This window comes from Zingiber officinale, chromosome 5A (genome assembly GCF_018446385.1).
Source record: "Zingiber officinale cultivar Zhangliang chromosome 5A, Zo_v1.1, whole genome shotgun sequence".
In the NCBI taxonomy this organism is placed as follows: domain Eukaryota; kingdom Viridiplantae; phylum Streptophyta; class Magnoliopsida; order Zingiberales; family Zingiberaceae; genus Zingiber; species Zingiber officinale.
The window spans coordinates 100,214,246-100,226,159 of record NC_055994.1 but is presented as its reverse complement, the minus strand read 5'-3'; the positions used below and the strand labels follow the sequence as shown (position 1 = coordinate 100,226,159).

Here is an 11,914-nt window from a genome sequence, read left to right as displayed (position 1 = left end):
TTTTTTTTGTATTTTTCATTTAGTTGGTATGTGTCCAACTTATATCAATTAATTCTAGGATTACTATTCGGTCAACTTATGTAACTTATGTCAATTAAGAACTAAAGCTCAATTGAACTCAAGCCGAGCTCAAGCTTAGGGAGCCTCAACTTGAGTCTCTTACTATTCGACTCAACTCAGCTCATTTACCATCCTACAAAGAATGAATTTAATTTTTCCTTTATCAAATAATTTCTTTAAATAATTCTGAAATTTTAATTGGCGTTTTAGAAAAGAACAAAAAATACTCATGAGTTTAATTATTTAAATTATATTTCAAAATATATATTTTTTAAAAAAATTAATATTTTAACATTAAATCTCATTGTTTAGAGAGAGGACATAAAAGGCAGATTTTAATGTCTCCATTTATTTTATTTTTATTATCATCAGCATGCTTTTGCTGTGGCGAAGGACGTCGTTTAGTTTAATGTTTTTTTTTTTTTTTTTTTTTTTTTTTTTTTTTTTGCTATTTATTGCGATTTGTCAGTGTGCCGGCTACTGCATCGGTCCAAACTGCCATTCCAATAAACATGGCCGCCGCCGCCGCTGCTTTCTTCTTCTTCGCCATCAGCCTTCATGCCGAGCTCGGCGTCGGCTGCTACACCTCCATCTTTAGCTTCGGCGCTTCTGTCGTCGACACTGGCAACTCTCTCATCCACATCGGCAACTCCTGCCCCGCCGGCCGCCTTCCATACGGCGAGACCTTCTTCCACCGCCCCACCGGCCGCTTTTCCGATGGAAGGCTAATCATCGACTTCATCGGTAAACTCTAGCGTTAGAATTGTTAGTGATGCATTGACGAAATTGATGATGATTCATTCGACGTTCAGCTCAAGCAATGGGTTTGCCGTTACTGAAGCCGTATCTCGGCGGCGGTGGAGCAGATGACTTCAGGCACGGAGCCAACTTTGCGGTCGCCGGAGCCACCGCGCTCGACGTCGATTATTTCCTATCCAGAGGGATAGAGAATCTTTTCTCAAACAACTCCCTGAGCGTGCAGCTTCGCTGGTTCGAGCAACTCCTGCCTTCGCTTTGCTCCTCTGCTTCGCACTGCGCCGCTTTTCTGAGCAACGCCCTGTTCTCGGTGGGGCAGATCGGAGCCAACGACTACAACAACCCCTTCTTCCAAAACCGAAGCGCCGGCGAGATCGCAACCTTCGTTCCCGACGTCGTCAGCGCCATTGGCTCTGCCATAGAAGTGAGCTCAGTCAACTCTGTTTCTTTCTTCAAATAGATTAGTGTAAAGAATTCAGCCTTCTGTTGTCCAGAAATTGATCGAGATGGGCGCGAGAACGATGGTGGTGCCGGGGAGCTTTCCGATGGGTTGCTGTGCCTCGTACCTGAACATGTTCCAGGGCGAAAAGCAAGACAGCTACGATCCCCAAACTGGGTGCATAAATTGGCTCAACGACTTCGCCATCCGCCACAACCGCCTGCTGGTGGCGGAGTTGCAGCGGCTCCGGCGCCGGCACCCGGAGGTGGCCATCATGTACTCCGACGTCTACCACGCCGCTATGGCCATCTACGCTTCTCCCCAAGACTACGGTGAGCTCATCCAATTTTACTACTGATAAATTGGAGAATCAATTTGGGATTAACTGGGCGCCGCAACGAATCGAATACAGGATTCGAGGAGCCTGTTCTTGCGGCGTGCTGTGGATACGATGGCGGCGCCTACGGATTGAATGCGACGGTGCCGTGCGGCAGTGAAGGCAACAGCGTTTGCAGCGACCCATCGAAGAAGATATGGTGGGACGGGCTGCACACGACGGAGGCGGCAAACCAGATCATCGCCGGCGGTCTTCTCGGGCCCTACACCGTCCCCCCTATTTCACAAGCTTGTCCCGACGTAAATCAGGAGGTCGACGGATTCCCTGGCGGTGATGGCCACATGGCCTCTGCAATTAAACCGATGGGAACTTGTGAGAAATCGAGTGATGGCAGATGATCGTCGGCGGAATGGGATGGAAAAATTACTCTTCCAATTATTTATTATTTAGGAGGAAGCTTGGTATTTAATAATAATAATAATAATAATAAATTGTAAAGTAGACTGTTATTAATTAGCAGTTATCATTTTTCCACGCATCTTATTCAATCAGAAAATAATAATAATAATAATAATAATAATAATAATAAATTGTAAAGTAGACTGTTATTAATTAGCAGTTATCATTTTTCCACGCATCTTATTCAATCAGAAAATAATAATAATAATAATAATAATAAAAATAATAATAATAAATTGTAAAGTAGACTGTTATTAATTAGCAGTTATCATTTTTCCACGCATCTTATTCAATCAGGTCCACGCCAATACTAATTTCTAGGAGACGAAGCATACTCTCTTATTCATTCTTATAGAAATATAATTTTATAAGTTTACAGGACATGAAATAAGTTCAGTTGGATATATTTAAGACGATCAATAAGTTTTGATTAAATTCACTAATGAAGTTAGATAGATCTAATTAAATTTATTTAATTTAGGTCATGTAGTTTTAGAGACTATAAGGAGTCACTACAAAAAAAAAAATTTGGGACAGATTTTGCAACGAAAAAATAATTCATCGCAAATTAGCAACGAAGATAGAAACGAAAAAAGTTCGTTGCAAATTAGCAACAAATATATTTTCGTCGCAAAACTCGTTGCCAATCAGCGTCGAAAAATAACTTTCGTTGGAAAAATTAAAAAATTTGCGTCAAAAAAAATGTTCATCGCAGAATTTGACATAAACATATAAATTTTTGCGACAAATATCTGGTTTCATCGTAAATTGGCAACAAATATATATTCGTCGCAATTATCGTCGCAAATTTGGGACGAAATTCCGAGATCGTCGCAAATTTCTATTTTTTTAAGTGAGACTTTAAAAATTTGGAAGATGACCCTAGAGATTTCGGAATGACACAAAACAAGTTTCTATGGGTTCGTATCATTCTCCTCATCTTACTAGTGGGCCCAAACAAAATTTTTAATCAATATTCTGATGTTTATAAATTTTCTAACCCGAACGAGTAATAAATATTAAAATCCTGATTCAAAAATTTATAAACGTCGGAATATTAGTTAAAAAGTTTGTTTGGGCCCACTAGTAAGATGGTGAGAACGATACGACCCATAGAAACTTGTTTGGTGTCATTCCGAGCACTGTAGGGTCATCTATCAATTTTTTAAAGAATCAATTTAAAAAACAATGAAAAAGGAATTTTGGGACGAAATTAGGAATTCGTCCCTAATTTGGGACGAACTTGGAAGTTCGTCGCAAATTTGGGACGAATTCCCAGTTCGTCGCAAATTTTAAAATTTTCAAATATCAAAATAAATGCGTCCAAAATACGGGAGATGAACCTACAGAGTTCCGAATCACATGAAACAAGTTCCTATGGGTTCATATCGATCTCATGATCGCAACGATGCCCTCAAATATTTTTTTTAAAAAAATTAATCGTAATAATAAGTGGAAGGAGTTCATGAAACTTAAGAGTTAGTGAAAAAGAGTTAGTGTTTGAAAATGGTGAAGTGATTTTGGAATTAAAAAATTATTCACCTAAAAATATTGCGTGAAAAAAATATTTGAGGTGACCGTTGCGATCAGGAGATTGATACGAAACCATAGGAACTTGTTTCATGTGATTCGGAGCTCTGTAGATACATCTCCCATATTTTGGATGTATTTTTTTATTTGTGAAAAATTACAATTTTGCGACGAATTCCCAAGTTCGTCGCAAATTTCTATTTTTTTAAGTAACACTTTAAAAATTTGCAAGATGACCCTAGAGATCTCGGATTGACACGAAACAAGTTTCTATGAGTTCGTATGGTTCTCCTCATCTTACTAGTGGGCTCAAACCAAATTTTTAACTAATATTCTAACGTTTATAAATTTTCTAACCCGAACGAGTAATTAATATTAAAATCTTGGTTCAAAAATTTATATACGTCAGAATACTAGTTAAAAATTTTGTTTAGGCCCACTAGTAAGATGGTGAGAATGATACAAACCCATAGAAACTTGTTTCGTGTCATTCCGAGCTCTCTAGGGCCATCTATCAAATTTTAAAGTATCAATTTAAAAAAAAATAAAAAAGAAATTTTGGGACGAAATTTGGAATTCGTCCCTAATTTGGGACGAATTCCCGAGTTCGTCGCAAATTTCTATTTTTTTAAGTAAGACTTTAAAAATTTGGAAGATGACCTAGAGATTTCAAAATGACACGAAACAAGTTTCTATGGGTTCGTATCGTTCTCCTCATCTTACTAGTGGGCCCAAACAAAATTTTTAATCAATATTCTGATATTTATAAATTTTCTAACCCGAACGAGTAATAAATATTAAAATCCTGATTCAAAAATTTATAAACGTCGGAATATTAGTTAAAAATTTTGTTTGGGCCCACTAGTAAGATGGTGAGAACGATACGAACCCATAGAAACTTGTTTCGTGTCATTCCGAGCACTGTAGGGTCATCTATCAATTTTTTAAAGTAATAATTAAAAAACAATGAAAAAGGAATTTTGGGACGAAATTTGAAATTCGTCCCTATTTTGGGACGAACCTAGAAGTTCGTTGCCAATTTGGGACGAATTCCCAGTTCGTCGCAAAATTTAAAATTTTCAAATATCAAAATAAATGCGTCGAAAATACGGAAGATGGACCTACAGAGCTCCGAATCACATGAAACAAGTTCCTATGGGTTCGTATCGATCTCATGATCGCAACGATGCCCTCAAATATTTTTTAAAAAAAATTAATCGTAATAATAAGTGGAAGGAGTTCATGAAGCTTAAGAGTTAGTGAAAAAGAGTAAGTGTTTGAAAATGGTGAAGTGATTTTGGAATTAAAAAATTACTCACCTAAAAATAATGTGTGAAAAAAATATTTGAGGTCACCGTTGCGATCAGGAGAACGATACGAACTCATAGGAACTTGTTTCATGTGATTCGGAGCTCTGTAGGTCCATCTCCGGTATTTTGGATGTATTTTTTTTATTTATGAAAAATTACAATTTTGCGACAAACTCGGGAATTCGTCCCTAATTAGGGACGAATTCCCGAGTTCGTCGCAAATTTATATTTTTTTAAGTGACACTTTAAAAATTTGGAATATGACCCTAGAGATCTCGGATTGACACGAAACAAGTTTCTATGGGTTCGTATGGTTTTCCTCATCTTACTAGTGGGCCCAAACCAAATTTTTAACTAATATTCTGATGTTTATAAATTTTCTAATCCGAACGAGTAATTAATATTAAAATCTTGATTCAAAAATTTATATACGTCAGAATACTAGTTAAAAATTTTGTTTGGGCCCACTAGTAAGTTGGTGAGAATGATACGAACCCATAGAAACTTGTTTCGTGTCATTCCGAGCTCTCTAAAATCATCTATCAATTTTTTAAAGTATCAATTTAAAAATAAAAAAAAAAGAAATTTTGGGACGAAATTTGGAATTCGTCCCTAATTTGGGACGAATTCCCGAGTTCGTCGCAAATTTCTATTTTTTTAAGTAAGACTTTAAAAATTTGGAAGATGACCCTAGAGATTTTGGAATGACACAAAACAAGTTTCTATGGGTTCGTATCGTTCTCCTCATCTTACTAGTGGGCCCAAACAAAATTTTTAATCAATATTCTGATGTTTATAAATTTTCTAACCCGAACGAGTAATAAATATTAAAATCCTGATTCAAAAATTTATAAATGTCGGAATATTAGTTAAAAATTTTGTTTGGGCCCACTAGTAAGATGGTGAGAACGATACGAACCCATAGAAACATGTTTCGTGTCATTCCGAGCACTGTAGGGTCATCTATCAATTTTTTAAAGTATCAATTTAAAAAATAATGAAAAAGGAATTTTGGGACGAAATTTGGAATTCGTCCCTAATTTGGGACGAACCTGGAAGTTCGTTGCCAATTTGGGACGAATTCCTAGTTCGTCGCAAAATTTAAAATTTTCAAATATCAAAATAAATGCGTCGAAAATACGGAAGATGGACCTACAGAGCTCCGAATCACATGAAACAAGTTCCTATGGGTTCGTATCGATCTCATGATCGCAACGATACCCTCAAATATTTTTAAAAAAAATTAATCGTAATAATAAGTGGAAGGAGTTCATGAAGCTTAAGAGTTAGTGAAAAAGAGTAAGTGTTTGAAAATGGTGAAGTGATTTTGGAATTAAAAAATTACTCACCTAAAAATATTGTGTGAAAAAAAATATTTGAGGTCACCGTTGCGATCAGGAGATCGATACGTACCCATAGGAACTTGTTTCAGGTGATTCGGAGCTCTGTAAGTCCATCTCCCGTATTTTGGATGTATTTTTTTTATTTATGAAAAATTACAATTTTGCGACAAACTCGGGAATTCGTCCCTAATTAGGGACGAATTCCCGAGTTCGTCCCTAATTAGGGACAAATTCCCGAGTTCGTCGCAAATTTATTTTTTTTAAGTGACACAATGAATAGTGGAGTTTGTGTTAAATCATCCAATGATGGAGATGCAAGCAATGATTTTTATGGTTTGCTAGATGAAATTTTAGAGATAGAATATCCTGGCCCAGAAATGCGAGTAATTCTATTCATGTGTCGTTGGTTTGACCCTATCAGAGGGATGAAGGTGCATCCATGATATAATTTGGTTGAAATAAATCATAAGAGATTGTACAAGAAATATGAACCATTTGTGTTGGCACAGCAAGCAATTCAAGTTTTCTATGCTTCATATCCTAGTCTGAAACGTGACAAAGTTGATTGGTGGGCTGTTTGTAAAACGAAAGCACGGAAAAAAATTGAGGAACGTTGGGAGGACATTGCTTATCAACAAGAGAAAGTTACAAATACATTTCATACTGAGGAATATATTATTCCAACGTTACGAGATCCAAGCGGAGTAGTCATAAACGTAGATGCAACTGAAATTGATATTGATGATGATGATGAGGAGGAGGAGGAGGAGGAGGAGGAGGAGGATGACGACGACGACGACGACGATGATGATGATGACGAGGATGATAATGACAATGAGGACTTTGATTTTTTGTAATGGGTAAGTTTTGTTATCTTAATAAAATAAATTTTATGATATTTTATTTTTATATATGATACTAATTTTTTAGGAGCAAATTTAGTTTTAATCTGCAAATTACAAAACTCATAGCTCAATTAGTTAATCTGTCTCAATTAGTATATAATTATTTTATTTTTTCATTTTTATATTTCATATGTTAATACTCTGTAGTTTTTTCTATAGGTGATTAGAACTTGTATCTCATAGTCGTCTCAGGGATTTGTGCACTCTCTTATTTTTAGGAATTATGGTGAGTTTTTTTTCAAATTAGTCATTAAGCATAATATTTGTATTTACTTTATCATATTTTTGAATTTTCAGAATATGTTTTGACGGGGTGGCCGTAGACGGAGCTCTCTAGTTACAGCACCTGCAGACACTGTTGCTACACCCCCAGTAGAGGATGCAGCACCGTCGCATACATCTATGCCAGTACCATCGCATACACCTATGTCAGTCCCATCGCATATATCTATGCCAGTACCTTCCTCTACAGGATCGCCTTCTCCTTCGGCAGTGCCTTCTCCTTCCACAGTACCTTCACCGATTGAGTCGCCAGTACCCTCTTTCGTTCCTTCTCAACACTCGGTTGCTGAGAGGCCAGACACTCGAGAGCCTATATCCCCTTGTGGAGATTCGTAAGTAGAATCAAACTATTTCATTTTTTAACTATTTTAATTATTTAACAATTTTTTTGTAATTTATAATAGATTTGATAATTCTGTCCGTGTTATTCATGAGATTAATAGAATCGTGAATAACCATTGGAGAGGAGACTCGATGAGTTATACAAGTACTCCAGCACCGACAAGAGAGCTATGGTGGAGTGAATTTAAGGTATATCTCAATCATTTTATATCTTAAATAAAAGTGAATATATAAATATTTATTTTTCTTCTATTGCAGCGATCATTCACTTGGGACATGATTGATGAGATGGAAATAAAGAGGATTTTCATGAAAAAATGTGGCGATCACATTCATCATGTACTCAATCATGCAAAGTCGAGGGGGAAAAAAACCACCATTCATCACCGAGGAAAATTGGATAAGGATTTCAAATATTTGGACAAGTGAGGAGTTTAAAAAAAGAAGTCACCAGAATAAAATAAATCAATCTTTTAATTCTGGAGAATTGTCTGCGACATATGCAGGAGGCTCTATCAATGTGGATGAGTATAGACATAGATCGGTAATTTTTTAACTCTCCTAATATTTTCTTAATCTATTTTACACTATTTATTTATTTCTAATTATCTTTTTTAGACCAAAGAATTGGGAAAGGAGCCTACTTTTATAGATACTTTCACCCGCACATTTCAGAAAAAAGATAAGACTTGGAGCGGGGACAGAGCTAAAGCAATTAAGGTTTGAATAAACTTTGGATCTTAATTTATAACTTAGAATCTATTATTAATGTATTTGCTCTAACTTTATACTCTTACATTCCTAAAATTTTATTATTGTAAATTTATTTTATTTTTTTTATAATACAGGAAAAATATGTTGAGTTAGAGGTAGCACAGAGATGTTCAGCTTCTGCTAGTTCTGATATTAAGGGGTCTGAGCCGTCTGTTGGTAGTGATTTCAATTTATGGCTGCAGGCTAGTGGGGGGCCAAAAAGGGGAGGAAAGATATTCGGAATGGGTTCATTGAGCAGAACCCATAGAGTTGGTCGTATATCTTCTTCCTCCTCCTCACATACCCAGCAGATGCATAACTTGACTGAAGAGGTTTCCCAGTTGAAGGGCATTATAAAGAACAGGGATGAAGAAATGAGAGAAATGCGCCGACAACAAGATTTTATTATGCGACATCTTCAGTTAAGTTCTGTTCCAAGTCATATTCCTTCCGGTGACGGTGATGATGGTGATGATGATAATGGCGGTGGTGGTGATTCTTGATAAATTTATGGTAAATTTTATGTTTGAATTTTTTTCATGTCATGTTATAGTTGATTCTATATTTTCATTTTACCTTGATACATTGCATCTTATGTCATGTTTGCTATCTATATAAGATAAGGCTGCCAAACAAATTCTACTACATTATTATTAATTTAGCTTTGTATCTTCATGTCCTTGCTCTTTTGATTATTTTTTAGAACACCTTATACTGTGATGTGTTATAATAATTCCATGTTGTCTTTGTATAATTTTGATGTTTGAGTTATAATTATGTCATCTTTTTGATGTAGTGACTAGTTTAATTTGGTGATCATTCTTTTGAACCTTTTATAGAGTAACTATCTCTAATATTGATTTGAGTTCTTTTTTCAATTCTTTTACCCGCGTTTATATTTTTGTTATTATTTTTGTTGGGACTGGAAATCTTGTTCTAGTATAATCACATTAGTATATATGTAATATATACTAATGTGAGTACTGATGTGCTCTTTTTAAGAGCACTTATACACACATTTAACTATACAAAATTAACCACACAAGTAGTAAAAGGATTATCAATGTACTTATTTCATTATCAATTTCCTTATTTGAAGCTCCTTGAATGCCCTTGTTTGTCGCTGACAATGATTTCATTGAAGCATAAATAACTTAAAGAGGTTTAGGAGAAATTTGACTAAATAACTTATTTCATTATCAAATAGAACTTTTACTATACACTCAAAATTATAGGTCTACCTAATTTTATTTCATTGCAAAATGATTCAATTATGAACCTTCACGTATAGCAGTATGTTGGCAAAATAGAATGTTATTGTAGCTTGTTTGAATATATGGATGCTGGTGATTAAACAAAATTATTATATATATATATTTGAAGAAATTTAAGTAGATTGATGAATCTTAAATTAAAAGGTAGGATATGCAATTAGAGATTAAGATGCTAGCATGTGGATTGAAACTTTAAGCCAACAGTCCTATTAAAATTTATTGAATTTCTCCTTAGGTATATAATTAATTTGAGTCTATGACAGTTACTTGCTCATATGGGGCTCCAAGATCCTATTTTTTTGTCAAACTGTAGGATCCTCACATTCGTGAAACAAGATATTTAATTTAGTAAACACGGAAATATAGTCCAATTTACAAGAATACTATTATGATTGCATATTAGCAAGTTGATTGGTAATCATCAAGGTATATAACAATGGGAATAATCACTGATCTGGTGATATTAAATCACATAAAAATTGTTCCAATGGAATTAGTTGTATATATGAATATGATGTGTTTAGTTTTGGGATAATTTGTTGAACTTGTTGTTTGAATTTTGGTTATTTGTATATATGAACATGAGGCTTGACCAAAGGATATAAATTGCAAACAACTTTAATTTCACATTGATACTTTTCATTTTATATCATGATGATACTTTGCATGCTATGACAAACAATCTTAGTAACAAATTTCATTCATGTATATAAATGTTAGATACAAATATCATTAATATGTTTGATACATTTTTTTAATTATAAATGTTACTTATTGTCTGTTTGTAATTTGACGGAGGAAAAGAAGTACGGAAGGTGACCGAAGCTCCTGAGACATGATGATATGTATTTTATTTTCTTTTGGATGTCTTGTTACATTTGTTGTTTGGATTATTATAGAACTTTCATGTTTGATATTATGAGTTGTTGAATTTGTTTGGATTTTGGTTAGTTGTATATATGAATATGATGTGTTTAGTTTTGGGATGATTTGTTTGGATATAAGATATATGGATTATGGATGTGTTGGATATGATGTGTTTAGTTTCGAGATGATTTTTTTGGATGTCGTATATGGATGTATTGGATATAATTTGTTAAAGATGTTGTAATTGTAATATGTAAACAGAAATACAGAAAAATCAAAAAATAGTTTCTGGATTTTTTTTAGGGCCAAATTGTGAGACAAATATATTTTTGTCGCAAATTTATCGTAAAATTCGTCCCAAATTTCGTCGCAGATTTGGGACAAAAATTAGTTTTTTGTCGTAAAAGAAAAAACTTTTGCGATGAATCAAGATTTGTCCCAGAATTCGTCGCAGATTTGGGACAAAATTAAGTTTTTCGTCGCAAATTAGGAACAACTTTTGGGACGAATTCAGATTCGTCCCAAAATGCGTAGCAAATAGTTTTTTTTTGCTCAATGTGTTTTAACGTCCCAAATTTGTGACGAATCTAGATTCGTCCCAAATTTACGATGAATTCAGATTCGTCCCAAATTTGCGACGAATCTGAATTTGTCTCAAATTTGGGACGAAAATATGTTTTTGTCGCAAATTTCCGATAAAAATAGATTTTTTTTTTCCTCTAGTTATTTGTAATTAGGCAATGTTTTTTGCGACGAAAATTTTTCGTTGCAAATTTGGGACAAAAGTATATGTTTGTCGCAAATATAATATTACGAAATTTGCAACGAATAAATGTTCGTTGCAGATTTGCAACGAATTCCGCGACGAAAATTTAAATTTGTCGCAAAAATTTCCAACGAAAATCATGTGTTTGTCGCTAACATTTTGCAACACCATTTTTGGGACGAATATATTTTCGCCCCAAAATTCGTCGTAAATTTTTTTGCGACAAATTTTTTTATCAAATTTGTCCCAAATTTTGTCCCTAAATAGCAGTTTTTTTTTTTGTAGTGAGTTCAATGATGTCCTGATCTAAACTAAATCCGTGGTAATGTAAATCAGTACAATTTATGGCGCTAATGTAATTAATTCGTGATGCTAATGTTTAAACATCTAACACCATAATAGTTACGAAAAGAAAGAGAGAAAAGGTAGTATACCTAATAGAAAGGAAAGCAGAATAGTTAGATTTGAAAAATGGATAAAACGGACTTTTT

General features: G+C 34.5%; 1 protein-coding gene and 1 long non-coding RNA gene across 2 annotated transcripts; both read left to right on the top strand.

Annotated features, from left to right (window-relative positions):
* The first annotated feature begins 545 nt into the window (after positions 1-545).
* LOC121981228 (sinapine esterase-like) lies at positions 546-2,135 on the top strand. Its single transcript, XM_042533649.1, has 4 exons — positions 546-804; positions 873-1,240; positions 1,311-1,587; positions 1,668-2,135. The coding sequence occupies exons 1-4, from the start codon at positions 573-575 to the stop codon at positions 1,988-1,990; spliced, it is 1,200 nt and encodes a 399-aa protein (XP_042389583.1). The 5' UTR covers positions 546-572; the 3' UTR covers positions 1,991-2,135.
* Positions 2,136-7,323: 5,188 nt separating this feature from the next.
* Positions 7,324-10,811, top strand: LOC121983065. Its single transcript, XR_006112369.1, has 6 exons — positions 7,324-7,365; positions 7,437-7,753; positions 7,826-7,952; positions 8,022-8,483; positions 8,612-9,029; positions 10,589-10,811. It is a non-coding gene; the product is annotated as an uncharacterized LOC121983065 (long non-coding RNA).
* Positions 10,812-11,914: the final 1,103 nt, after the last annotated feature.

What these genes read in the sequence shown, in the direction of transcription:
- LOC121981228 (XM_042533649.1), top strand. Translation starts at nt 573, where the DNA reads ATGGCCGCCGCCGCCGCTGCTTTCTTCTTCTTCGCCATCAGCCTTCAT. An exon ending in CCATTGGCTCTGCCATAGAA is followed by an intron (nt 1,241 to 1,310) that starts GTGAGCTCAGTC and finishes TCTGTTGTCCAG; the next exon opens with AAATTGATCGAGATGGGCGC. An exon ending in CGCTTCTCCCCAAGACTACG is followed by an intron (nt 1,588 to 1,667) that starts GTGAGCTCATCC and finishes AATCGAATACAG; the next exon opens with GATTCGAGGAGCCTGTTCTT.